Source organism: Eumetopias jubatus, unplaced genomic scaffold, assembly GCF_037043125.1.
Source record: "Eumetopias jubatus isolate StellerSeaLion01/CBP00866 unplaced genomic scaffold, mEumJub1_p1.0 scaffold_2, whole genome shotgun sequence".
In the NCBI taxonomy this organism is placed as follows: domain Eukaryota; kingdom Metazoa; phylum Chordata; class Mammalia; order Carnivora; family Otariidae; genus Eumetopias; species Eumetopias jubatus.
The window spans coordinates 79,580,087-79,607,060 of record NW_028274808.1 but is presented as its reverse complement, the minus strand read 5'-3'; the positions used below and the strand labels follow the sequence as shown (position 1 = coordinate 79,607,060).

Here is a 26,974-nt window from a genome sequence, read left to right as displayed (position 1 = left end):
GCTTCCCACTGAGCAGAGAGCCTGATGCGGGGCTCAATGGGGCTCAATCCCAGGACCCGGGGATCATGACCATGACCTGAGCCGAAGGCAGACACTTAACGACTGAGCCACCCAGGCACCTCCAACAGCATTTTTTTTTACCAAAATAGAAAACCCCCCATCCTAAAATTCATACGGAATTTTAAGGGATCCAGAATAGCCAAAACAATCTTGAAAAAAAAAAAAAAGTTGGAGGTTTTACACTTCCCAATTTCAAAACGTATTACAAAGTACAGGGAAAATAACCATATAAGCAAAATGGTGAATAGGAAGCCTCCGACTCACCTCTCCCCAGAGACACTTACTTAATAAAAACACACAGACTCAACTATTTCTGGGAGATACCCAGAAACCAGTTAAGAGGTTCCTGTACCCCAGGCCAGTGCACAGCCAGAAAGAACTGCATGGAAGACGGTAGGAAAATGTATCGCATTTACTTGCCATAATCTCTTCCCCAGCCACCCACAGCACAGTACAATCAAGAGAGAACTCCCAATTCCCAATTTATTTGTTGGGGAGAAAAAGAGAAGAATGGAATGTACATCATAACATTCTGACTTTTGGGGGGGGTGGGCTGCCCAAGGGACTGGTTTCTCTCTTGCATGAACCTAAGCAGTGACAAAAAAACGGGAGCCAGGTTGGGGACCTTTGATAGATAAAGGAGATCACTTGGCTTGGTTAAGGAGCGCAGAATGTGCAGTACCACAGACAGACATCAGGGTGAGCTCTAGTACCATGACTTGCCATAGCACCAAGGAAGCTGCAGTACTTCAGTCAGAATTACCATATGACTCAATTGCACCCCTAGATATACATCAAAAGAACTGAAAGCAGAATCTCAGAGAGATGTATACACACTCATTTTCACTGCAGCATTATTCACAGTAGCTAAAAGGTAGAATAACTCAAATGTCCAACAACAGATGAATGGCTAATGAAACTGGCATATTTATACAGTGAAATATTATGCAGTTTAAAAAAGAAGGAAATCCTGTTACATGTTACAACATGGATGAACCTCAAGGACATTATGATAAATGAAATATATCAGTCACATAAGACAAATACCATATGATTCTACATATGAAGTATCTAAAGTACTCAAAAAAATAGAAACAGAAATTGGAAAGGTGGTTGCCAAGGACCTGGGGGCAAGGGGAATTAGTGTTTTGTGGTTATAGAGTTTTAGTTTTGCAAGATGAAAAAGTTCTAGTGATCTGCTGTACAACAATGTGAATACACCTTAGTACTACTAAACTGTATGTTTAAAACGGTTAAGATGAAGAATGCCCGGGTGGCTCAGTCAGTTAAGCATCTGCCTTTGGCTCAGGTCATGATCCTGGGGTCCTAGGATTGAGCCCCCTGTGTCTGGTTCCCTGCTCAGTGGGGAGTCTGCTTCCCCCTCTCCCTCTGCAACCCCCCCCACCCTGCTCTCTCTGTTGAAGAAATAAAATCTTTAAAAAAATGGTTAAGATGATAAATTTAATGTTTTTTACCACAACAAAAAAAGAATTAGTTGCTTAAAAACACATTTATTATAAAGCTACAGTAATCAAAATAGGATGGTAATGGCATAAAGACTAGACATGAACATCAGTGATAATAGAACTAAAGACCTCAGAAATAAACCTTAACATATATGGTAAAATGGTTTTTCCCAAGGGTGTCAAGACTGTTCAATGTGGAATGGATGTCTTTTCTACTAACAGTTGTTGGGAAAACTGGGTATCGATAGTCAAAAGACTGAAGCTGGGCTCTAACTGAACGCCATATACAAAAATTAAATCAAAATGGTTCAAAGACCTAAATTTAAGACCTAAAACTATAAACATTCTTAAAAGAGAACATATGAGAATAGCTTTAGGCCATAGCATCTGACAATGATTTCTTGGAGATGACACCAAAAACAGGCAATAAAAGTAAAACAAACAAACAAAAAAAGTGGACTGTATAAAAAAATTTAAATTTCTGCATATGAAAAGATATTATCAATAAAGTAAAAAGGCAACCAACACACAGAATGGGAGGAAATATCTGTCAGTGATGTGACAAGGGATTAATATCCAGATACATACAGAATTCCTAAAAACTCAATAAAAAAAAACTGACTCAAAAACTGTCAAAGAACTTGAAGAGACATTTTTCCAAAGAAGAAATACAAATGGCCAGTAGGCACTCAGATCTGAACAGCACAACTAAAGGACCTTGAAACTTAGTCAAATTTGCTTTCAATATTAAATATTAGGGTCAAGTTTGCCTCCAGCAATCAACACTGAAGGGAAAATACCTTGGGGAGAGAACTGTATTATAAAATAAAGATTTTAAGACCTAAGAGGACTGGGGCTTGTTTATAAGAAGCACTTTGCTCTCCCAATATACCATCAAATGTGTACCACATGTTTCTTAAAGGTATTTTTTTTAAGATTTTATTTATTTGAGAGACAGAGTGACAGAGATAGTGAGAGAAAGCATGAGCAGGGAGAAGAGGAAGAAACAGGCTCCCCGCTGAGCAGGGAGCGTGATGTAGGGCTCAATCCTAGGACCCCAAGATCATGATCCAAGCCAAAGGCAGATGCTTAACTGACTGAGCCACCCAGGTGCCCATTAAAGGCATTTCTTTTATCATAAAGATGAGATTTTATTTTTCCTTATTTACAGAATATCTTATCGTTCTTATAAATCTTTACTTAATTCTCTATATTATATAGAGGCAGTCCAATCCCAAAGCAGGCTCTCTTCTTCACAATACAGAGAAGGCGTTCCTTTATATGAAAAAAATGAGTAATGACATGCAAAGAGAAAGGGATAAAGTCACATATTGTGAAAAGGAACACACGTAATCATGATTCATTTGTACAGCTATGCCATTAAAGAACTAAAAGAATTGACATGAATTTAAGCTCAAAAACCAAAAGTTGTATTTTGTGTTTTACCTGGATATTGCTGCTTTTTCCATTATTTCCTGCTGAATGAGCCCAGACGGCTCAATGACATCCAATATAATTATACTCCACAACTTGTCTGATTTTGGCCTTTGCAACACAGCAGATTCATCTTCCACATGTCTCAACCAAAACTCCAGTGTTTCTTTAGGAAAGTGATTGGCTTCAGATATGAGGTCCAGAGTGATACGATGCTGGTCTTTCTCCACAGAACTGTAAGGTTTAACCTGCCCAAGTGTGCCAGCAATTATGGGCAGAATAGAGAAGCCTTCAGACACATCTAACACATAGAAAGGTTCAGGGATGCTCTCTTCAGAATTACTCTCTTCACTTCCGCAGCTCATCTCATTCTGACACTGAGTGTCCATGGCCTGACACAGTTTCTCTGGAGTCAACGAAGACAACACTTTTCTCATTGCCATTTTAAAGCCTTCATGATAGAGGCTGTTATTAAGCAAAGCAATTTCTGTGGATTCCAATATACATGTCTGCTCCACAGCATCTGGTTTACTGGTCTGAAGGTTAGCCAGGGCACTACAGAGTTCAGCCTCACTTCCTAAAGACAGCAAGTCTTTATCCTGGGTAAAATTTTTTCCAGCACCCACTTCACGTTCCGAACCAAAAACACTGATATTCTGGATTCTTAAGTAACAATCTTGACAAGACACTTCCATCATCACATGGTCCCCAGGTTTTATCCAATAGTCTCCATAAAATAGTAAGAAAGAAAAAAAATTGTAATTGATGAATATATTTGTAAGTCTGAGGATCATACAAACACCTCCCACCCTCCCCCATTTTGAAATCACTACAGGAAAGATTGTATCTATTGATTTAAGAGAAATAAGTGGATTAATTTATTCATTTCCTACAAAACACCAGGAAAAATCCCTCCAGCTTTCTTGGCCAAAAACTTAAGTTTGAAGACAATTAACTCATGGCATGATAGAGATTAAAGAGCTCCATTACTGGACCCCAACTATTAGTACTATAGTGCTTTTAGTGCAATCAGTAGGTATCATCATCCCCATATTAAGGGGTGGGGGAAGAGCTGCAGGGGCTCTTAATCTTCTTCAGTAATGAAGCCAACAATAACAAAGATAAATCAAAGTCAGGGGTCAATACCAAACCCTCACCCTAGCTTAAAGGGACATTCTTTTCTCAAATTTCCAAAAGAACAAGGCAGCATTTAATAGAATCTTATCAGTAATATTTCTAACCGTAAGTATTTAGACATTTGCATGTTCAGGAATTTGACAATATATGGAAGGACTAAGTCCTACAATAAAGACCTATAAAGCTCTTATCCATGAACTTTCAAACTCTGTAAAACTTTAAAATATAAATGTAGGGGCATCTGGGCGCCTGGGTGGCTCAGTTGTTAAGCGTCTCTTTGGCTCGGGTCATGATCCCAGGGTCCTGGGATCGAGCCCTGCATCGGGCTCCCTGCTCAGTAGGAAGCCTGCTTCTCCCTCTCCCACTCCCCCTGCTTGTGTTCCCTCTCTCGCTGTGTCTCTGTCAAATAAATAAATAAAATCTTTAAAAAAAAAATGTAAATGTAAAATCACAATTCCTTCTTATCAGCTTTAGAACCAGTTGAAAATACAGGTTATTCCTGTGATTACACATTTAAAATGTCCTTCCCCTAAGAAGGATTAAAAAAAAAAGGCCCATATGTCTAAGTAACTATAAGAAAGTTTGAATAAACAAAAATAACACAAAAGATGTTCAACATCACTCATCATCAGGGAAATGCAAATCAAAACCACAATGAGCTATCACCTCACACCTGTCAGAATGGCTAAAAAAAACACAAGAAACAACAAGTGTTGGGAAAATGTGGAGAAAAAGGAACCCCTGTGCACTGTTGGGAAAACTGTGGAAAATAGTATGGAAGTTTCTGAATAATTAAAAACACAATTACCATATGACCCAGTAATTCCACTACTGGGTATTTACTCAAAGAATATGAAAACACTAATTCAAAGGGATACATGTACCCCTACATTCACAGCAGCATTATTTACAATAGCCAAGGTATAGAAGCAGCCCAAGTGTCCAATCATAGATGAACGGATAAAAAAGATTTGGTATAGAAGGGAGAGGGTAGGGGGATGAGTTAAACAGGTGATGAGGATTAAGGAGTGCACTTGTTGTGATGAGCACCAGGTGATATACGGAAGTGTTGAATCACTATATTGTACACCTGAAACTAATATTACACTGTATGTTAACTGGAACTTAAAAAAAATTTTTAAAAAGATGTGGTATATAGATATAATAGAATATTAGCCATAAAAAAGAATGAAATCTTGCCACTTGCAACAATATGGATGGATCTAGAGAGTATAATGCTAAGTGAAATAAGTCAATTAGAGACAAATACCATATTACATTCATATATGGAATTTAAGAAGCAAAATAAATGAAGAAAGAAAGAGACAAATAAAAAAACAGACTCTTAACTATAGAGAACAAACTGGTGGTTACCAAAGGGGAGGTGGTGGACAGATGGGTGAAATAGGGGGAGGGGATTAAGAGTACATTTATGATGAACACTGAGTAATATAGAGAATTAATGAATTACTACAATGATTATCTGAAACTAATATAATACCATATGGTAACTATACTGGAATTAAATTTTTTTAAATAAGATAAATAAACTCTATTAAAAAATGCCACTCACTGAGTGCCAGCTGCCATGTTGCTGATAGGCATTTTATATCCATTCTGGTTTTTTTTTTAAGATTTTATTTATTTATTTGTCAGAAAGAGCGAGAGAGAGATCACAAGCAGGGGGGAGTGGCAGGCAGAGGGAGAAGCAGACTCCCCACTGAGCATGGAGCCTGACGCGGCACCCGATCCCAGGACTCTGGGATCAGGACGTGAGCCAAAGGCAGACGCTTAACTGACTGAGCCACCCAGGTGTCCCTTATCCATTATTTCTTAAAATCCCTAGAACAATCCTGCAAGGTAGATAGCATCATCCTATTTTTGTGTATCACATAATAAAAGCTCTGAGACATAGTCAGCAAGGCCAGCCAGGGACTCAATAAGTGGCAGTGCCAGGACCTGAATCCAAGTCTACCTGACTGACTCCAAAAACACCATACTAGCCACATCACTATACTCATTCCAAGACTTAACAATCTTGCCAAATTAGATCCTTGACTAGGAAACTGCACAGAAACAGAAACTTATTACCTCCCCCCATTTAAAAAAGGTAGAATTTTTCTATGAAATATAACTTACGTGAATATATTGAAATCCATCAAATTACTGGTAAAAAATTTCTATACAAAAAATATCTTTACCATAGAACTTCCCTAGGGAAGTCCATGAATTTATAAACCCTTTATAAACTTCAAAAAACTTCAAAATTTTGTTTTATATGTGTGTGTGCACCTTTATGACCTGGGACTCCACAGATTCTGTAAGCAGCAAGAACTCCTACACTAGTACTTTTCCACTGTTCTATAAAAAATGGACTAGCATTTCTCTTATCTATAGATAACTAGAGTAATCAGAGCTGAAGAAATGATATTTTTTAAATATTTATTTATTTATTTGAGAGAGCTTGCATGTGAGAAAGGGGAGGGGCAGAGGGAGGGAATCCCAAGCAGACTCCCCACTGAGCACAAACCCCCTATAGAGGGCTCAATCTCAGGACCCAAGACCATGACCCCACCTGAAATCAAGAGTCAGACACTCAGCCAACTGAGCCACCCAGGTGCCCCAATGATAGATATTTTTGAGTAGTATGCAGCAATTATGTTTTACTTTCTTTTCTTAACTACATATATTAATTATTTAAAACTACTTTTTTAAAAAGTAAGTTCTGGGGCGCCTGGGTGTCTCAGCCCATTAAGCGTCTGCCTTCCGCTCGGGTCATGATCCCAATGTCCTGGGATGGAGCCCTGCATGGGCTCCCTGCTCAGCGGGGAGCCTGCTTCTCCCTCTGCCCCAGCCCCTGCTCATGCTCAAGCGCGCTCTCTCTCTCTCAAATAAAATCTTTTTCAAAACATAAAGAGTTCTGAAAAATTTAACCAATCTCCCTTGACTGGAAACTTCATACTCAACGTAAATTTTTTTTTACACAACTTCAAATGCTTAGAGGATTAAAGCAACAAGATTAAAAAACAAACAAACAAACAATTAGATAAGATATACCTGCAAGGTCATGTACAGGGTAGATAGCCTGTTCCCAACATGTTTCCACACTAGGACTTGTGGATAAACTGTGTTCATCATCAAGCTGGAGTACAAACCAAACCACAACAGCATCTAGTATGCCTTCTTTGATAACAGGAATACCAATTTTACCAGGTTTTTTAGTTGCAAGACTTTTTAATTCCTGACAAAAATGTAAAAGGAATGAAAACATTTTATATACTTAATATATACATGCCCCGATATTACATCACTTTCCATTTCTCTAAATTCTCAGATCTGCCCAGCATCCATAGGAAAATCAGTATCTTGACACACCTATAGCCATTTAAGGCATACTGGATGAGAAGCTCCCATCTATCATAGTGGAATACTGTGCAACTATTAAAAACAATGAGGCAAATACATAATACTGATGTAGAAAGAAGCCTATGACATATTGTTGAATGAAGGCAGCGAGTGGCAAACAAACAGGGATTTTGTTTTTTAAAAAGCGTGTGTGTGTGTGTATAGAAGAACAGAAAAGCAAGTCTGAAAAGATGTACTTCAAATTGGTGATTTGGGGAAAGTAGGACCTAGATTTTAAAAAGGAAGACATACACTTTTTCTTTTCTGTTCTTCATTACTTGAAAGTGTTAAACAAGCAAATATTACTTCCAAATTAAAGGCTTCCTAAAGTGGGTTTTTTTTTTAAACTGTGGCAAAAAAAAATTAATGTAAGAAGAGCTCAAAATAAGAAAAGGACAGCTTTGGGGTATTTGACATCGATAACTGTGTTGTTCCCTACTCTACCATTGTATCAGAAATGGAATGCTCTTGAAGCTCAGCCTCAGTAAGTAATGTCAAAGCGTTAATGCAGCTCCAAACCACCTCAAGAAGAACCCAGTAGCAATTAATAGGGGATTAAATTTTATTAAATTTATTAAATTGTAAAGATCATAGGCTAAAATGATCATTACAAAGTCTTCTGTCCCCAGGCTTGTCTCATCTAACCTTAAAGATCTTCAGAGAAGGACTCTATGTAACCTTTCTCCATTTCCTTGGGCACTTTCTTTATGCAGCACATCCGCCCACCACCCACCAATACACACACAGATAGATACATAGGGTGACCAACTTCTCCTGGTTTGCCCAAGACTGTCCTAGTCTAAAACTGAAAGTCCCATGTCTTGGGAGCCTCTCATTTCTGGGAAAACTGATTTGGGTGATCACCCTAATACAGATACAATCTAGAGATTTGGATTACTGTTCGTTTTCAAGGAATACTGTTAACTTGAAATGGCAGCAGGAAATTGAGAAAGTCAGAAAGCTCTAGGTTGTAACTCTTGCATTCGCACCTGCATAATTTGGGGAAAATTAATGTAAGCAATAGTTCCCTCATCTGTATAGCACAAGGATAATTATAACTCTAATTATAATTGCAACACTGTTGTAAAAGAAATCTAAGAACACATGTGAAAGCACCTGGCACATTATACATTTCCAACAAACCTTAGGGATTTTTTTTTCCTATGTATTTAAAGTAAGTACATAATTTTAAGAGAAAATACTGGTTACCATTTAATCATTTTCCTTATAAGTAGTAAGTAGAATCCCATGCAAATTCATAAAATAAGACTGTCCTATGTATTACTTTAATAATGCTTGAAATTTAATGCTCAGAAATTATCTGATTTTTTTTTTTTTACCTGAAGATTGTTGAAATCTACTGTCATAATTTCAAAGCACTCTGTCAAGGCCAAATATCCTCCAGGAACTCGATTCATTTTCTCAGTTGTATATGGTTCAACTGTCTCTTCAGCATCTATAGAAGAACAAGCTGGACTCTGAAATTTCACATTTGTTGGTAAACAGATCCCAGCAACATTCTTAGTACCCACCCTGGTAGGAGGGAAAATGAGAAAGGGAAGGGAGAAAGATGGTTTCTGTGTGGGTTTTTTTTTTTTTTTTTAGAATCAAGTAACACCATCTAATATTGAGTCCAGAAAAAATAAACATAAAAATGAAATAAAACTTCACTGACAGAGATTTAAACACAATTACATACACAATCACTAACTATAAAAGAAAACAAATGACAAATAGGTCTATTTAAAATTAAAAACTCTTGGGTGCCTGGGTGGCTCAGTTGGTTAAGCGACTGCCTTCGGCTCAGGTCATGGTCCCGGAGTCCTGGGATCGAGTCCCACATCGGGCTCCCTGCTCAACAAAGGAGCCTGCTTCTTCCTCTGACCCTCCCCCCTCTCATGTACTCTCTCTCTCTCTCTCATTCTCTCTCTCTCAAATAAATAAATAAATCTTTAAAAAAAATAAAATAAAAAAATAAAATTAAAAACTCTTTTCATCAAAAGATACTCAGCTTTAAGAAAGTACAAAGGCACACTGAATAGAAGCAATTTATAATACATCTATTCAAAAAAGGGCTCATTCCAAAATATATTTTTAAATTTCTACAAATAAAAAAAGGGCAAAAGACACTTCCCTGTGTAATTAACATTTTTCCTTTTGTAATAAATAATTTGTGGGAAGTTACTTTTAAACTTATAAATATCCTGACCGTCATTAAATTTCCCCCCCTTTGATTTGATCCATTCATAATTTTTGCTCCTATCTTTACATGGGGATTGCAAACAATAATTCTGCAACATTTGTTATTAGTCAACATTCTACTGCTGGAAAGAACTGTCCTTTTGTCTCCATTTATGAATTTATTAATCTATTTATTATAAGTAGGAACTCATGGATTCTTATTTTACTCAGTGGGTTTTAATTGATAAATGCCCTTATGTATGTATGTATGTATTTGGTGCTTAATTTGTCTCAGATTTGGCCAGTGGGAGACCCTTCCGCATGCTTCTCTGTCCTTTTAATGGCCTATAATATTTTTTGAGTACTTCCTTAATTTCTGACGCAAAATGTTTCAGAGTCATCTTGAATCTGTCCTACCCTAGTCCTGGAAGCAGCCATTTCTCCAAGGAGCTATATATAGTTCCTTTTGGCAAGAAATGGAATTTAGAAACCAAAACCTAAGTGCCAGGTATGCTCATTGCTCCTAGGATAATACCTTGTCTTTTTCACTTAATAGTATATTATGAACTTCTTTCCATGTCAGTACATGTACCTGAAATAATTCTTTTTGACACAGAGTACTGCACTGCGTAAATGTTTTATCAAAAATTATTGAAATATTTTCTTACTAATAAGCCTTCAGATAGGTTTTTTTTTTCCCAATTACAGCATTACAATAAACATCCCTGTACACGTATCGCTGCACACACCGGAAGGAGAAATACTAGGTCAAGGACTATACAGATCTTTAGTTTTGTTAGATAATGCTAAATTGAGCTACTAAAATGTTGTACTAATAGTATGTAAGTTTTCCCCACACCTGTGAGAAAATAGGATATTATCATTTTTAATGCTTACTAATATAAATATACAAAAAAAGTTATATTGACAACTTCCATTTCTCTGATTAATAGACAATTTTAAGTACATTAATGCTTTGTTGCAAAACTTGCAAATTTTAATCTCAGTCTGTCAACTGTCTTTTAACTTTATTTATACTATCTTTCACCAGATATATTAAAATCTTTTTAATGTGGTCAAATTTGTCAATCTTTTATAGCTTCTAGACTCTATCCTGTGTTTTCCTTTGGAAAGCCTTCATCTCTCAATGGATTTTCTACACTTATTTAATTCATCTTGAATTAAAGAATCTAATGTTTTTCCCCAAATGAAAAATATCATCTCTATCTCCATTCATCCTTTCTCTGCTGATCTGAAATACCACATCTGTATCAGTACTAAATCCCTATAAATTCCAAGGTCTGTATCTGTATTTATTGTGTTCCACTGATCTATTTTTCTATTTCTGCATCAGTGTTTTCTATTTCTAGAGGTTTATATCTAACAAGGCAAATGTCTCATTTTTCCTGGCTATTCTTAAAACATTTGCTTGTTCAGATAAGCATAAGATTCAACTTATTAGGTTCCAAACTAATTTGGTTCCAAACATTGTTTCTATCAGGGCACCTGGGTGGCTCAGTTGGTTAAGCGTCTGCCTTCAGCTCAGGTCCTAATCCTGGGGTCCTGGGATCAAGCCCCGAGTCGGGCTCCCAGTTCCGTGGGGAGTCTGCTTCTCCCTCTCCCACTGCTCCTGCTCTCTCTCTCAAATAAAATAAAATCTTAAAAAAAAAAAAAAAAGTTTCTACCAGGGGAGCCTGGGCGGCTCAGTTGGCTGAACATCCAACTCTTGGTTTCAACTCAGGTCATGATCTCAGGGCTGTGGGATCCAGCCCCACGTTGGGCTCTGCCCTCAGTGTGGCGTCTGCTTGGGATTCTCTTTCCCTCTCCCTCTGCCCCTCCCCCGGCTCATGCTTGCTCTCGTGTTCTCTCTCTCAGATGAATAAATAAATAAAATCTTAAAAAAAATTGTTTCTACTAGATAAAATAGTAGCACTAATCTTTATATTTTCAACACCTTTCCTCATGGTCCTCAACCCACACTGCTGAGCTTCATGAAAAATAAATACCAGGCCTCACTCACCCAGACCTACTCAAACAAAATGTATGGCATTTTTATTTTTACAAAAGCTGCTCTGGTGCTTCTGTTGTATAGTCAGGCCCTTATTTGCTATATAAATGAATCAATGATGAGGGGATCCTTTTTCAAAATGGTTGATACCAGTCAATTTCTATTTTGCTCAGGCAAACAAATTTAGTGACTTACCTATAAAATATAAAGAGAAACTAATAATAGCAAAGAATCTAGAATCATGTGATAGCAAGAAATCTCAGCTAGATACAACCTAGCTTTTCTGGTGGGCAATTCAGCAATGTGTCTCCATAAACTGAAAAATGTACATACCTTTTAACGCAATTCTTTTTTTAAAAAGACTTTAACTCAATTCTTTATTAAGAAATTTATCCCAAGAAAATAATAAAGACAAGTCCACACAGACCTAAGTATGAATTATTTATCCTTGTTCTTAAATCCCGAACAGCAGAAGCAACCTAAAAACTCTAAATTCTGAGAACTATAAGAAATTGGTTTTAAAAAATCATGAAGCATATCTATTAACATGAAGAGGCTCACAAAGAAAAAGCAAATATATTTACTGATACTTTTGAAACAAAATTAAGTTTATACACACACACATTTACTTACACAGAGCTGACACTCAACCAACACACTAATTCAGCCAATCTATTAATTAAGGCCACTGTCTGTTTGGTTGGTGCCCTATGCCCTACCAATAACTAAATATTTTTACTTATCACCCTGTAACATGCATAGAAAAGTAAGGAAGAGTATACAACAAAGATAAACAGTAGCTACCTAATGGCGAGGAGTTTAGGATAATTTTTATTTTCTTTTACTCATCACTATGTCTTAAAATATTTATATGTTAACTTTACTACCATTAAGTTATTGAAGGGAGCCTCTTTAAACGATCACAAATGAAAAAAAATACAAAGTTGTATCAAAATCAATTTTCCACTAAAAAACTGAAAGCTGGTTTTAATTCTGGAGTTCCACTTTATTTTTTTTTTTTAAGATTTTATTTATTTATTTGAGAGAGAGAGCACATGCACAAGCAGAGGGAGAAGCAGGCTCCCTGCTGAGCAGGGAGCCCAATGCGGGGCTTGATCCCAGTACCCTGGGATCATGACCTGAGCCGAAGGCTGACGTTTAACCCACTGAGACACCCAGTATCCCTAGAGTTGCACTTTAAAAGTAAGAAAAAGGCAAAAAGGGAATTAAGACTGGAATAAACATCACTGAATTTAAAGGTCACAAAACTACAAATTCTCATCCAAATAAATATTCACTAAATAAACTTTCAAGTACAGTTTAGTCTTTAAAATTAATGTTTTCTAGTATTTGCTATTTAAATAATCACTTACCTATGATGTCTTCTTATCTCTGCACATTCTACTGCCATCCCAAATATCACAGCACTTGCTGGTATAACTTTCCCATACTTTTCACAATTACCATTTTCACCTCTGGTCTAAAATATAACAATAAACATTAAATTCAATTACATGTATGTAAAAATATGTGTGCATGATTATGAGAAAGAAAATTAGTAAGAAAAAAACTTTAAAAGCAAGAGGTAAGTATAAACAAGTTAAGGTATTTTTTTCTTTAAAAAGTTGTTTTGGGGGTGGTATCTGGGTGGCTCAGTGGGTTAAGCATCTGACTCTCTTGGTTTTAGCTCAGGTCATGATCTCAGGGTCATGAGATCTATCCCCGTGTCGGACTCCACGAGATTCTCTCCTTCTCCCTCTGCCCCTCCCCCTACTCGCACATGCTCTCCCTGTCTCTCAAATGAATAAATGGATAAATAAAATCTTTACAAAGTTTCTTTTGGGACACCTGGGTGGCTCAGTCAGTTAAGTGTCCAACTCTTGGTTTCAGCTCAGGTCATGATCTCAGGGTCATGAACTAGAGCCCCACACTGGGCTCCACAATGAGCTCAGAGTCTGTGAAATTCTCTCTCCTTCTTCCCCTGTCACTCCCCCCATTTGCTCCACCTCCTCTCTAAAATAAAATAAATAAAACCTTGTAAAAAAATTAAAAAGTTTCTTTTGGGGGGTGCCTGGCTGGCTCAGTCGGTAAAGCATACAACTCTTGATCTCAGGATTGTGAGTTCAAGCCCCACATTAGGGTTAGAGATTGCTTAAAAATGAAATCTTAAGGGCGCCTGGGTGGCTCAGTTGGTTAAGCGACTGCCTTCAGCTCAGGTCATGATCCTGGAGTCCCGGGATCGAGTCCCGCATCGCGCTCCCTGCTCAGCGGGGAGTCTGCTTCTCCCTCTGACCCTCTTCCCTCTCGTGCTCTCTATCTCTCATTCTCTCCCTCTCAAATAAATAAATAAAATCTTAAAAAAAAAATGAAATCTTAAAAAAAAAAATGCAATTGAAAAGCTTCTTTTAACTAGACTTATTGTGGTGACCATTTCACAATATATACAAATTTTGAATCACTACATTCTACACCTGAAACTAATATAATATTATATGTTAATTGTACCCCAATAAAAAAAGCTTGAATATTACTCAGCCATAAAAGAGAAAGAAATTTTGCCATTAGCAACAACACAGATGGATTGTTGAGTATAATGAGTATAATGCTAAGTGAAATAAGTCCAAGAAAGGGGCGCCTGGGTGGCTCAGTCATTAGGCGTCCGCCTTCGGCCCAGGTCATAATCCCAGGATCCTGGGATGGAGCCCCGCATCGGGCTCCCTGCTTAGGCCAGAAGCCTGCTTCTCCCTCTCCCACTTCCCCTGCTTGTGTTCCTGCTCTATCTCTCGCTCTGTCAAATAAATAAATAAAATCTTAAAAAAAAATAAGTCCAAGAAAGATAAATACCGTATGATTTCACTCATATATGGAATTTAAGAAACAAATGAACAGCAACAAAAAAGAGATAAACAAAAAAACACTTAAATACAGAGACAAACTGGTGATTGCCAGAGGGGAGGGGGGTGGGGGAATGGGTGAAACAGGCGATGGGGATTAAGAGTGCACTTATCATAATGAACACTGAGTAATGTACAGAATTGCTGAATCAGTATGTTGTACACCTGAAACTAATATAACACTGTATGTTCATTATATTTAAAATAAAAACATAGTAATTAAAAAAATAAACAATGAATGTGATGCCAAGTTAATACTAATTTTATTTTTTTTAAAGTTTATTTCACTTTCATTGCTGTGTGTGTGTGTGTGTGTGTGTGTGTGTGTGTGTATACATATTTTTTTCAACAGTACAAATAGGAAGAGGAGGGCAACCATAAATCTGTATACAACAAAAAAACTGTTGGGTATGACTCTAACTGAGAAGCCAAAATCACTATTACCTACTTGAAAAACAAACTACTCTTCTTTTCAGCCTTTAATTAGGTACTTTTAATTCAAATCATTTCCTGTAAACAGTAAGTTCTTATGATATGTTAAAAGACTCATTCACATTACATATTATAAAAACCAGATCTACAATTCGTGGGCCACATTAGAGGATTTCATTGGAAAACACAATTTGGCAATTTAAAGAGTTATTCCTGTCCAATTGGTACCTTAAAACCATACCAAGCCAGTTATCACTACACTCCCCTTTAATAGTTTGCCAAAAATCCAAGCACTGAGGGCTACTGAGACTGAAAGTACTTCCCCCTTCCTCAACCCTACTCAAGAATTCCACAATATCTGTCTCACAATGTAACCTCAAATACTGAATTCCTTCCTGGAGTTTTCTTTGCCTATATACCCCATGGGGGTACACAAATACATTACATTACATGATTAAATGGCTTTTTGCACAGATTTCTTTCCAACTACACAGTATGTACCTTGAGAGAAGGATGTATTTCATACTGCTTTGCAAGTACAGGAGGGACTCAATAAATACCTGCTGAAATAATGAATTCTTAATCAAATTTAAGTGTTATCATGCTGCTTACCTTTGGCTGCAAAAGTAAATGCTCCCATGCATGAATTAAACTCTCCACAATTCCTTCTCCAAATAAACCTGCATCGACAGTTTCTGTTACAACTAGGGACACTCTATAGAACGATTTTTTAAAGATACATGTAAGTAAAATATCATGCTATTTAAGTAAAGATGTCAAAGCTGAGAGAACAAAGGAAAAGTATATTATAAACAGTCCACATATTAACATTTTCTCATACATTTCACTTTTTTAATATCTACCCTCAAATCTTACGGAACTTGACTCTACTGTTCCACAGGCTCCTCTGTTCTCCACTGGCACCCTCCAGCCAGTGCATGTGTCTGGGAGACACACAACCTTCTCAGGCTATTCTTTCACTGCCTAAATCCTTAAGAGTGCTTCATACCCACTACCTTTACCAGTCCCCTCCTTAACGCTGAGTAAATGGATTTCTATCCCCAGCGCTCTATAAAAATATTCTCTATCATAAATAACTCTACTTGTCAAGATGAACAATCATTCTCAGTTCTCATTTTCCTTAATCTACAAATAACATGTAATATACCTGAGAAGACCTCCCTCTCAAAATCCTCTCTCTCCCTTCATTACCCATGTTTACCTCTTACACATTCATTGTAGCTCTTGTTGCTTCTCTTGCTTTACCTACTATCTTTCAGTTTTCACAAAAGCTTAAGTCCACAGAGCTGTGATCTTCTGACCATTCTTTCTAGAAAATTTCACCCAAAGATATACCAAAATAATTTCTCCCTTCTCTGAACTTCTTTAGCACTTATTGCCAGTATCATTTATTTAGGTAATTAAAAGATAAAGAAAAGTTTCATGAATATTCCTTTTCTTCCTCTCTAGATTATAGGTGCCTTGAGGACAGAAAAAACTTTGGTATCCCCCATAATGCCTAAACCCAATACTATATAAATACACAAAATTTTCAATTTTTATGGTTGCATACATTTAGAATGTGGAAGTTATCTCAATCATCTAGTCCAATATCTTAAAATCTCTAGATTTGCTCAAGGTCAAAATAAATTAAAAACATAGTACTGGAATCCCTATCTCCTAATTCAAAACCCATAGGTCCTTCTATAACACTACCTGTGAGAGAAATGAAGGTTAAATCAAGGTAACTGATTCATGACATGGACTGAATTGTGTACCACCAAAATTCATAAGTTAAAGCCCTAACCCCTGAAGTGACTACATTTGGAGCTAGGGTCCTTAGGAGGTAATTAAAGTTAAATGAGGTCATATCGGTGGGGCCCTAATGTGACAGGGCTGGTATCCTTATAAAAGTGGAAAAGACACAGCCAATCTCTCTTTCTCCTCTCATGCACAGAGGAAAGGGCAGAAATGTAGCTGTCTGTAAGCTAGGAAGAGAGTTCTCACCAGAAACCAAATCTGCGAGCACCCTTGATCATGAACTTCTAGCCTCCAGAACTGTGAGAAAATAAACGTCTGTTGTTTAAGCCACCTAGTCTGTGGTATTTTGTAATGGCAGCCCGAGCGGACTACGATAATTCAGTACACTGTTTTATTTCTATAAAATGTGTCTCTCTGCCTCAACAATCTAATAAGACTTCTTTCAGGAAAATCAATGTAGAGCCCATTGAAAAGCATGAGTATTATGTAAACAAATATTACTATACATATGGAAGAAGACTTCTAAAAAATCACAGTCCAAATGACAACAGAGTATAAAAGTCCTCTTTCAATATAAATTGAATTTAAGATGAGAAGACAGACCACCCAGGAGAGGTAGTAAAGAAAGTGCTACATTAAGCAAACTGTCACTAAAATGATAGTGTTGGACCAGATAATTTGTAAATCCATTCTAGCTCTAAAATTCCATCACCCTTGTGATATAGATTAAAGCAAGAGGATACACTAAAAAGCCAAGACTTATAATATTCAAAGCATTTGAAGAACCCAGGCCAATATACTTCGAGAGCTTCCATTTTAGCCAAGGATAACACAAAATATGACAAGTCCATCAAGCCTGATCTCCTCATGTATTATTTTTAACTACAATTTTTAAATAGTGACCACACAGTAGGTAGTATCCAGTTTTACAGCCAGAATACTGAAATTAACAAAAGTAAAGTAACTTCCTAAAGGTCAAGTTTATTTAGTAAATCTCTTAGCATGAGTTTCTTTCAAGATCTCTAAATATTTATCAGGAATATGACCTTATTATGAAAATCCATCTTATGCTAAGTGAGCCTATGTTCCTATCTTTACAATATCAGGGTTTTAGCATTTTTATTTGGGCTAGAAGCTCTAAACAGGAATATCTTAATTTAAAAAAAATTACAAAAACTAAAATTATATTATATAAATATTATATAGTACCTTTCAGGAATGTGCTTTGGAATTTCTATGTCAAGTGACTTCATATGTAAGAGTCTGATTCCTGCTTCCATCTTGTTTGCTGCCACTACATCACAGGCAAGTTCATACATGGTCTTGGATAACTCGCAAGCATATACCGAGTGTGCTCCAGCTTTTTTAGCAAACATGCTGCAAGGGAAAAAAGTGCTCCATCAAGAAAAAATAATTCACTGTAGTATTTCAAATTTTAGTGGAATTATGATGCTTAGACATGGGGTTTTCCTTTTATTCTTTAACACAACCATTATTCGTTCCACATTAAAAAAATGAACCAATATTTGTATCAAGAAACAAATCATACAATAAATCATGACATTCGTGTTTTTAAGAAGACACAATGGGCATGGAAAATGTTGATAGGCTTTAACTTAGACAACTAGATTCAACCAGAATGTTAATGCAAAAAGTACTCTTAAAAGGCATCATTCAAAATTTCAATAGTCACCCCAAATTCTTAGTAGTTATGTCTAGTTCTTGCTAAATTAAAGTTACAGTGAAAAATACAATAATGGTAGTTGCATGAATAATCACAAGATTATGAGAAATAAGCTCTATTTTTAAATTCCACTGTTAAATTTTCCATATTTGGTAAAAAGCTTTAATTTACCTTAGTGTATATGTGCATATAATTAAAACACAATTACAACAAACCTTAGAATTCCAGTTCCTGCTCCAATGTCCAAAACACTCTTGGACCCCAAACAAACTGCATTTTGGATTGCTGCGTTATAAATCGTATTCCTTTTGGTGTCATTAAGCATGATAAAGTGCCAGCGTTCCACTAACCAGTTTGCAACACGATAAAAATTCTCCTTTGCATCACTGAAATCGGGGTTTAGCTTCACTGCTTTATGAAAATACCCAGCTGCTTCATCTCTAAAGCCCATTCTATAGTAAAAAATGACAGACAAAATATTCAATTATTATGATATCAATTACTGTGCCTTTGTTCATGCCACTCATCAGGCCTGAGAATCTCTCCAGCACCCTAAATCCTGCTCAACCCAAGCACCAACACCTTTGAGAAGCCTTTTGTGAGGATTACAATCCTTGATCATTTTTTAACTTTTTGAACCCTTATTGTATTTATGTATTCTAGGAGGCTAACTATAAATTACTATTTTACTAAAGAATAGTAAGAGCTCTGAGTCACCCTGCATTTAACCAACTCACTAGAAAGCCAGTGCTTTCTAAAAATCATTCCCTGTGTAAAACATACTAATGCCTATAGCTAGTAGGCTTCTCTGTGGTGTGCCTCTGTACCTTTTCTCTCAGTAATTGAGTGAATTATCAGTTGTGTTTGCTGCCAGACCAGTTTATACCTGTTGTACTTGTTATTATAATTACATATTTTAATTAAACATTATAGAAACTAAATAAATATAACTGCAAAGAGAGAGCCGTTGTTTCTGAGGACATTAAACTGAACGCTTTGGAAAAAAATCAAAGGTGAGTCACCCAAAAATTGCTACTGAATGAGATGTGAGCAAATCAACAATAAAAGGGGGGAAAACAATCAACTATCTAGAACAGTGCTTCTTGAACTTTCCGTGGTAAAGAACTCATCTCCCCTTTTTTGAAATATCTAAATATTTGTAGACCAATACAATTCTACTGCACGTGATTAGCATGCAACCCACACATCAGATTTCAGCAGCAACCAAACTGGTCCACATTCTCTTCCACAAGTGAGTTCCCTGAGCACATGCTTGGATTTAAAGTATCAAATTTCTATATACATTTCTAAACACTTACTCTCAATTTCTACACTTATCTGTTACTAACTGATAATTTGTGGACCTGCCCCAGTGTGTGGTCCACAAATTGAAGAGATGTGAGCTAGTAAAACCCTTTTACACTCATACTTCTTCACAAGAACCTTTAAGAATTTTTTTTTAAGATTTTATTTATTTATTTGACAGACAGAAACACAGCGAGAGAGGGAACACAAGCAGGGGGAGTGGGAGAGGGAGAAGCAGGCTTCCCGCTGAGCAGGACCCTGGGATCATGACCTGAGCCAAAGGCAGACGCTTAACAACTGAGCTACCCAGGTGCCCTGAACCTTTAAGCATTTGAAATCAAATCAGATTATTCATTCTAGGTATGGTTTACATAAAAAAAAAAAAAAAAAGACATTATGGAACTCCAAACAGGGAACTACACTCTAACAAAAGGTAATGGCCCTATGTCAAATGATAGGCACTCATGTTTTAGGTTAAAAAAAATGTTTAAGGTTAGTTATCTATTATTTTTAAGTATCTTAAAGACAGGGTTATCTTATTCTTATTCTGCAACTGACATTGCACACAATACAATACAAAACACATTTTAAGGGCGCCTGGGTGGCTCAGTCATTAAGTGTCTGCCTTCGGCTCAGGTCATGATCCCAGGGTCCTGGGATCCAGCCCCACATCGGACTCCTTGCTCAGCGGGAAGCCTGCTTCTCCCTCTCCCACTCCCCGCTTGTGTTCCTTCTCTCACTGTATCTCTCTCTGTCAAATAAATAAAATGTTAAAAAAAAAACACATTTTACATAATCATTAGTTGGTGAGACAAACCTAGCAATGCATATTTTAAAATGTTTAAATATCAACAATCTGCTAAATCAATGCCAAACCTGCCCCTATTAGTTTTCTGGGGTTTGTGCTTCCCTTAAGTTTGATTCTTAATATATCATTCAGTTTTCTTAAACCGTAATGATAATGTGAAGGATATATGGTCCACTCAATTAAAGTTTATCTCATATTGATAGACTCAACAAGTGTGTCAGTATCAACAAACTATAAAATCACCTTTCTTCTTTTAACTAGAAAAAAAAATTACTTTCCCAATTAGCAACTTAAATATGTTTTGTATCTGCTTTTGATGAGAAAAGTAGAGAGAACAAAAGCCAAGAACCACTGTTGTAAAGAACAAAGACAAACTGTATAGCAAAAGCCACATTCACACTATCACAAGTTCTGAATTCTCAATGTCTAAATTAGAAATTTTGCAAAATTACACCTCCTGAAGCAAACAAGCATTTTTTTGTCTCAGTATCTGGTAACTGCTCAGACTAATATAACAATAGGTCACCAAGTTACAACCTGTCAAAAGTATGTAGAGCTCCAATTTTCTGTTGAATTGAGTTTATACTTAAACATACGTTTTAGAATGTTATGATCATTACATCATATTATCTGGAAATACAATTGAATCCTATAGACTACTCCCCTTATTATGGACTGAAGAACTAAAGAAAATTTTGAAATTAAAATGTAGATTTGTAACTAATGTGACAAGTTATTTAAAAGTCTTTTTAAACTAAATTTCATTTAAAGGGCAAGTACTTGCTAATTAGTAGAGATGGAATCTGTGTAGTACCAGGATCAGGTTAGCTGTTAGTGTGAGCAAACAAGCCTCAGTTGACAATTTGCCTCATTTTCCTGGTTATTATCATACTCCACAATTAGAAACTATCAAATATTTGTCTCTTAAATGAGTACTTATTTCATTCCCCCAGGCCATGTTGATTTTAAACTGTATACAGCTACATCACTGAGCCTAATTCATTTTGATAAAGGTACTTCTTATATAGAACTTTTCATTGAATAAAACTTAACATGATTAGATGAACAAAGCAATAATACCAGAGGACAACAGCTGGAACATGTAAAATGATCTCACTATATAGAATAGGGCATTTTCATGGTGTTTCTTAAACAAGAAGTCTCCTTCTTTGCACAAAGAAGTGAAACCAAATTTATTAAAACAAATCTACAACAAAAATTTGGGGTTTTCATGTTTTCCTATTATACAGTTTCTATGGAGAATGGACAGATCCAGAGAACGGATTCACAAGTTCCCTGGCAAGGTACCACAGTGACTTACTTCACTGCCATCCTGCAATCCATACCTATGTCCTGTCCAACAAGGTCTCAATTTTAGCCCAGTGAGGGGAACTCTTCCTTAGATACTCTGTCTCAGTCCTTGGGGCAGTGGCTATTTTGTGGTATACAATATAATACTAAAATTAATCTGTTATCACATATTGTATTTGCTATTCTTATATTCTTCTGATCCCTGGTCACAGTTAATAATTCTTTATATTAAACTTTCCTTTTCAGACTACTGTGTGATTTTTCCCTGATCAAGACTCATACAAAATAATTCTTGGGCGCCTGGGTGGCTCAGTTGGTTAAGTGACTGCCTTCAGCTCAGGTCATGATCCTGGAGTCCCGGGATCGAGTCCCACATCGGGCTCCCTGCTCGGCAGGGAGTCTGCTTCTCCCTCTGACCCTCTTCCCTCTTGTGCTCTCTATCTCTCATTCTCTCTCTCTCAAATAAATAAATAAAATCTTTAAAAAAAAAAAGACTCATACAGAATAATTTTTAACAATACTGAAAATCACTACAAACCTGAAGAGATGCTCCCCCATACTATTGCAAATCACTTCATCATCAGGAAACAGTTCCAAAGCTTGCTCATAACAACCAAGTAAGTCTTGTGTTCGATTGAGAGCATCAAGCTCTTCAGCCCATCTGAACAGTGTATACTGAAAAGTTTCCTATGTGAAAGAGAAAACAGTAATTTAGTCAATAACATAAAGAACATACAACGTTTGATGATTCCACAGAGAATAGAACTATTATTAACTGATTACCTTAAATTTTATTTAGCTTTAGTAGACAGTTTGCTTAATAAATGCATAAATGAATTTTACCACCTGTGTGGCAATAACATGCACAAGTAAACTCTCTCCATTCTTAGCTACCACATCACATTCTCTACCTAACCTCTCTTTTGTGGGCTCCTATGCTTTAGGAGTTATTTCTGGCCGCCTTCTCCTTTCTCATCCATCTCTGGTGCATTAACTATCACCCATGCATTGACGGATGATGCTACATCTACATCTCCAATCAATACCCTCTCCTCTTCTGAACCTGACTCACAGACACAACTTGCTATCAGTCATCTCAACAAGGAACTGTACCTTCATCCATCTCAAATTCAGCTCAATTCAAGTATTTCTTGAACAATCAGTGTGCAAAGAACTGGAGCTAAAACACAGCAACGAACGACATAAATCCTGTTCCTATGCTCACAGAAGACTTGTTGGGAGAAATTTAACATAAAATTTTGAAAAAATTCAAAATGCTCTAAAGTGAACCTACTACAATCCTCTCACACAGGATATAAGGTTAAGGTACCACCCAACCTCAAACCACTAAGTCATTTTATAACGCTACCTTAACTCCAATGCAATTAGTTTCACATCCAGCCAATTCTATCTCAACATCTTTAAATCTGTCACCGTCTCTTCATCCCCACTGTTACAACGTAGTCTGGCCCTCGTAATACTTGCTGGACGACAGAAACAGCATTCCCTAGCTCCAATCTCACCTCCCTCCAGCCATTCTCCACACCACAACACCGTAGAAAGAAGAAAGGCTTTAGTCATTCCAGTTTTATGGTGAACACATTTTACATCATCTTCACAGATTTATACAGAAAAGTATAAAAATTGTACTTCAGATTGTACCTGAATTTTGATGGAGTTTACCAGATAGAAAAGGATAGGGAAGAAGATTCTACAGTTATCGGGGGGAAAAAAGCACAGATGACATGAACTGGGTCAGGGAATCTATAGGTAACTATCTTGATGTGGCTGAAGTGCGGGCATGGGGAATAGAGTGAATAGTAGGAAATAAGACTTAAGAGATCTTTTGCTAAGGCCAACAAGAAGAAATACGGACTCTGGTCTGCAGGAAACAGAAGTAGTTTCTGAACCCTACTGAACACAAGGTATTCAAACACAAGCTTTAAATATACTTTTGATGTACACTAAACATGTATAAAAAAAGTATTGTCACTGTTTTACAAAGGACGAACTAAGGAACTATGAACTAAAGAAACCACACTTGGGTTGATCCATTATTCTGCTGCCTACCTATAAGAGCAAACTGTATCTCAACATAGCACCTTCTCCTCCTTGGGGCCAGTTGCTCCTGAAATTTACACTAAATTTATGTTAACCACAAACATCTAGATGTTACTGACATCTAGCAGGTAGAGGAGATCAACAATGCTGCTAAACATTCTACAATGCACAGGACAGCTCTCCAAAACAAAGAATCATCCCATCCAAAAAGTCAGTAACGCTAACGTTGAGAAACGCTGGGTGAAATAAAGCAAGTAGCTTGAGGCTGAACGCTGAATGCAAAATTAAGTGAAATCATTTTATTAAATTTAGATTCTGAAATAACTTGAAAAAATTTATAGCATTTAAAGAGAATAACCATCACAATCCAGTAGTTGAAGCTTAAAAAATGCATCATCAAATGATTAGGCTACTTCCAAACTTTATTCAACTGCAGCTACCCACAACGGTCCTTCTGCCTACAGTTGGGACAAGGGCAAAGGTCCTGAGGCAAGGACATGCTAGAATTAGGTATGAGAGGAGGGAGAGGATCACCGGCGGCCTCGTTTGCAATACAGCGTTTATAGTAAAATGGAAGTTTTGAAAAAGAGAAGTGACATCGTTTGACTTGTTATGAAATGCTCACGCAGGCTGGGTTGAGACAGGCTACAGGGGAAAGCCTAGTTATGAGCCTACTGCAACAGCCAACAGATGATTGAGGCTTTAATCAGGGCAGTAAAGGAGAAGGTGGTGAGAAGTGGTAAGATTCTGGATATATCTCAAAGATGGAGCCGACAGGATTTTCTGATGGGCTGATTGTGGGTGTGAACAAAAGAGAAGTCAAGAATGAGCAGTAAATATTAATAGCAACCAACTTGCCACCCATCTCAGCCACCCACCTCCCCCAATTTATTTTACGTGAAGAACAGAGGATCTGCTAGCAAGTGAAAGAAGGGACCTCCTCCTCACCTTCGCGTCGTCTTTCAGCTCCGGTGCCAGGCTGAGTACTAGGAGGTAGTGGGCATAGGCGGTGCCGAAGTCCTGGGCGCCCAGGCAGTGCTCTGCGCTCTGCAAGGACCGGGACACCAGCTCGTCCCGCCCGGCTGCCCCGGCGCCACTCCGGGCACCCCGACGGGGCCTGGGCCGCGAGTTCGGCATGACAGAGCCACCGCCCTGGAACTGGCCCTTGTATAACCAAAGGGAAGACGCTTTCTAAACGGAACGACAAAACTGTCCCGATGGCCACACTTCCAAGTGACTTAAAGAGAGCACGAGAGCCGGTACAGGAAAGTTATCCCTATGCGGCGTGTGTGCGCGTCCACCTCCGCCAAACGGAAGCCCCGCCTCCTCCCCGCCAGACGGGCTCCACAGACCTCCGAACCTGGCAACTACCGGCACCGGCCCGCACCGCACGCCAAGCAAACGTCAGTGCGCCCGACGTGGGCACGTCGCGGTCCGCCCCCTCCCGTAGGAAGGGAGGTGCGAAGCGGCCAATGCGCGTGCGCGAAGGGTATGGTCTCTGATGGTCTCCTTTACTGTCGCTTTCCTCTCCCAGTCTCCTCCTTCTCTGCCCGCTCCCCCGCGCTGAAACTGAACTTTTCTTTCTCTTTCCTGGTGGTCAGGACCGTGTGACTTCGACTTCTAGACCTCACAATGCAGACCCAGTCGGCGCGAAGCTGCACCCGACCTTGAGGAACCTGGGTGGCTATGAGGACAGAAGGCAGGCGTTTGTGGTGATGCTTAAGACCTCTGGATCCTGATTCATCAGATCTCAAAAATGGCGAGACTGGAAAGAACCCCGAGATAACAAACGTACCTTAGATGTGGTAGAGCAAGTGCTTTCACAGGCATTACTTTAAATCACCCTCACAAAACCCCGTGAGGTGGGCCTTTTTAAATCACAATCTTAAAGATGGAAAAGAGGACACCCTGAGAACTTACTTGCCCAACATCACACAACCGGTTAGTGGCAGAGGCGTGGCTCAAACCCAAGTTCCCTGACTTATTTTAATACGAGTTTAGGGTTTATTTCATTGTTACATGTATCACCGCTATATAGTGATTATATTAATACATAGAAAACGTTTTTCTACCTTCAAGTGTGGCCCCCTAAGAGATGGATTCAAAACTTTTAAGGGGGGGAAGGTAGGAATTACGCTTTGAAAGCAGTCATTTTTGTCCCCATTTTAAAACATGTCAGTGGTGAGTAATTTACTTAACAAAAAACAACAAATAGAGCATTTGCATATCAAACTAACAAACGTTGGGGTCTCCTCCAAGTCTCTGCCTTCTCTATTGATCTGATTATCTGAACCACCCTTCCTTTGAGCACCTACCAAAGTAAATACTAATCAATTCTTCGGAGTCCAGGTCACTAGATTGTAACCTGCTCTCCTAGTCCGAAAGTTCCTCAAAGGCAGTAACTATTCTTAACCATTTTTGTAACCTTTGCCCCTAGCAGAGTCTAGCTCAAAGTAAGGACTCAAAATTTTTTTTTTAATTTTAATGGAAAGTACATTCCCCATTACCCGGTTTTGTAGATTTTCCCAATCATTGAGGTCCTTATTTCTCTCCCTATCTGAATTTGCTTTTTGTACTAAACAATTTAAGATATAACTATATATTTCCCTAAAATGCTAGTCCCTGTAGGATGTAGTAGAACACGAAAAGGCCCCTGAACTTTAATTAAAAAAAATAAAGTGCGTTCTAGTCCAACTAGTCTAATCCTTTTTTAAAAGAGTACTATATTCCATTACAAAGAACCCAAAAGCATGTTGCAAAACAAATGTAGAATGTGGATTTTATATTTAGTTTAGTTCAAGAAAATCAAAGTTTTCTTTAAAAAAAAATATCGAAGGTATTGCTCCTTTGTTCACAATTGCCTTCTTCCCAACTTCCACCTCACAATCAAAACTATAATCTTTAATTACCTTTGAGAGTCTATTTGATTCCTTCACTTACGGGTTCGAGTTCACCATCTTTTAGGGTTCCAAGAAAAACCCCACTAATTAGAAAACCACTGCTGACTCAGAGGCAGGTTTAATTGAG

General features: G+C 37.7%; 1 protein-coding gene and 1 long non-coding RNA gene across 3 annotated transcripts in view; one reads left to right on the top strand and one right to left on the bottom strand.

Annotated features, from left to right (window-relative positions):
* The window catches only part of PRMT9 (protein arginine methyltransferase 9), a 35,421-nt gene extending 10,078 nt beyond the window's left edge, over positions 1-25,343 (bottom strand). Inside the window, exons 1-9 of one of the 2 annotated variants that reach the window (XM_028125273.2) lie at positions 24,896-25,343; positions 22,425-22,573; positions 18,678-18,914; positions 17,988-18,155; positions 15,630-15,732; positions 13,065-13,171; positions 8,843-9,035; positions 7,155-7,338; positions 2,973-3,687 (exon numbers count right to left, since the gene is read on the bottom strand). In XM_028125273.2, the coding sequence (XP_027981074.1) occupies positions 2,973-3,687; positions 7,155-7,338; positions 8,843-9,035; positions 13,065-13,171; positions 15,630-15,732; positions 17,988-18,155; positions 18,678-18,914; positions 22,425-22,573; positions 24,896-25,084 (2,045 nt within the window). In that variant the 5' untranslated portion in view covers positions 25,085-25,343. Of the gene's footprint in view, positions 1-2,972; positions 3,688-7,154; positions 7,339-8,842; positions 9,036-13,064; positions 13,172-15,629; positions 15,733-17,987; positions 18,156-18,677; positions 18,915-22,424; positions 22,574-24,895 lie in introns of those variants that run through there. The other variant, XM_028125274.2, reaches the window with a different exon arrangement.
* LOC148164860 (uncharacterized) lies at positions 24,631-26,662 on the top strand. The gene is made up of 2 exons (XR_015767770.1): positions 24,631-25,436; positions 25,549-26,662. It is a non-coding gene; the product is annotated as an uncharacterized LOC148164860 (long non-coding RNA).
* Positions 26,663-26,974: the final 312 nt, after the last annotated feature.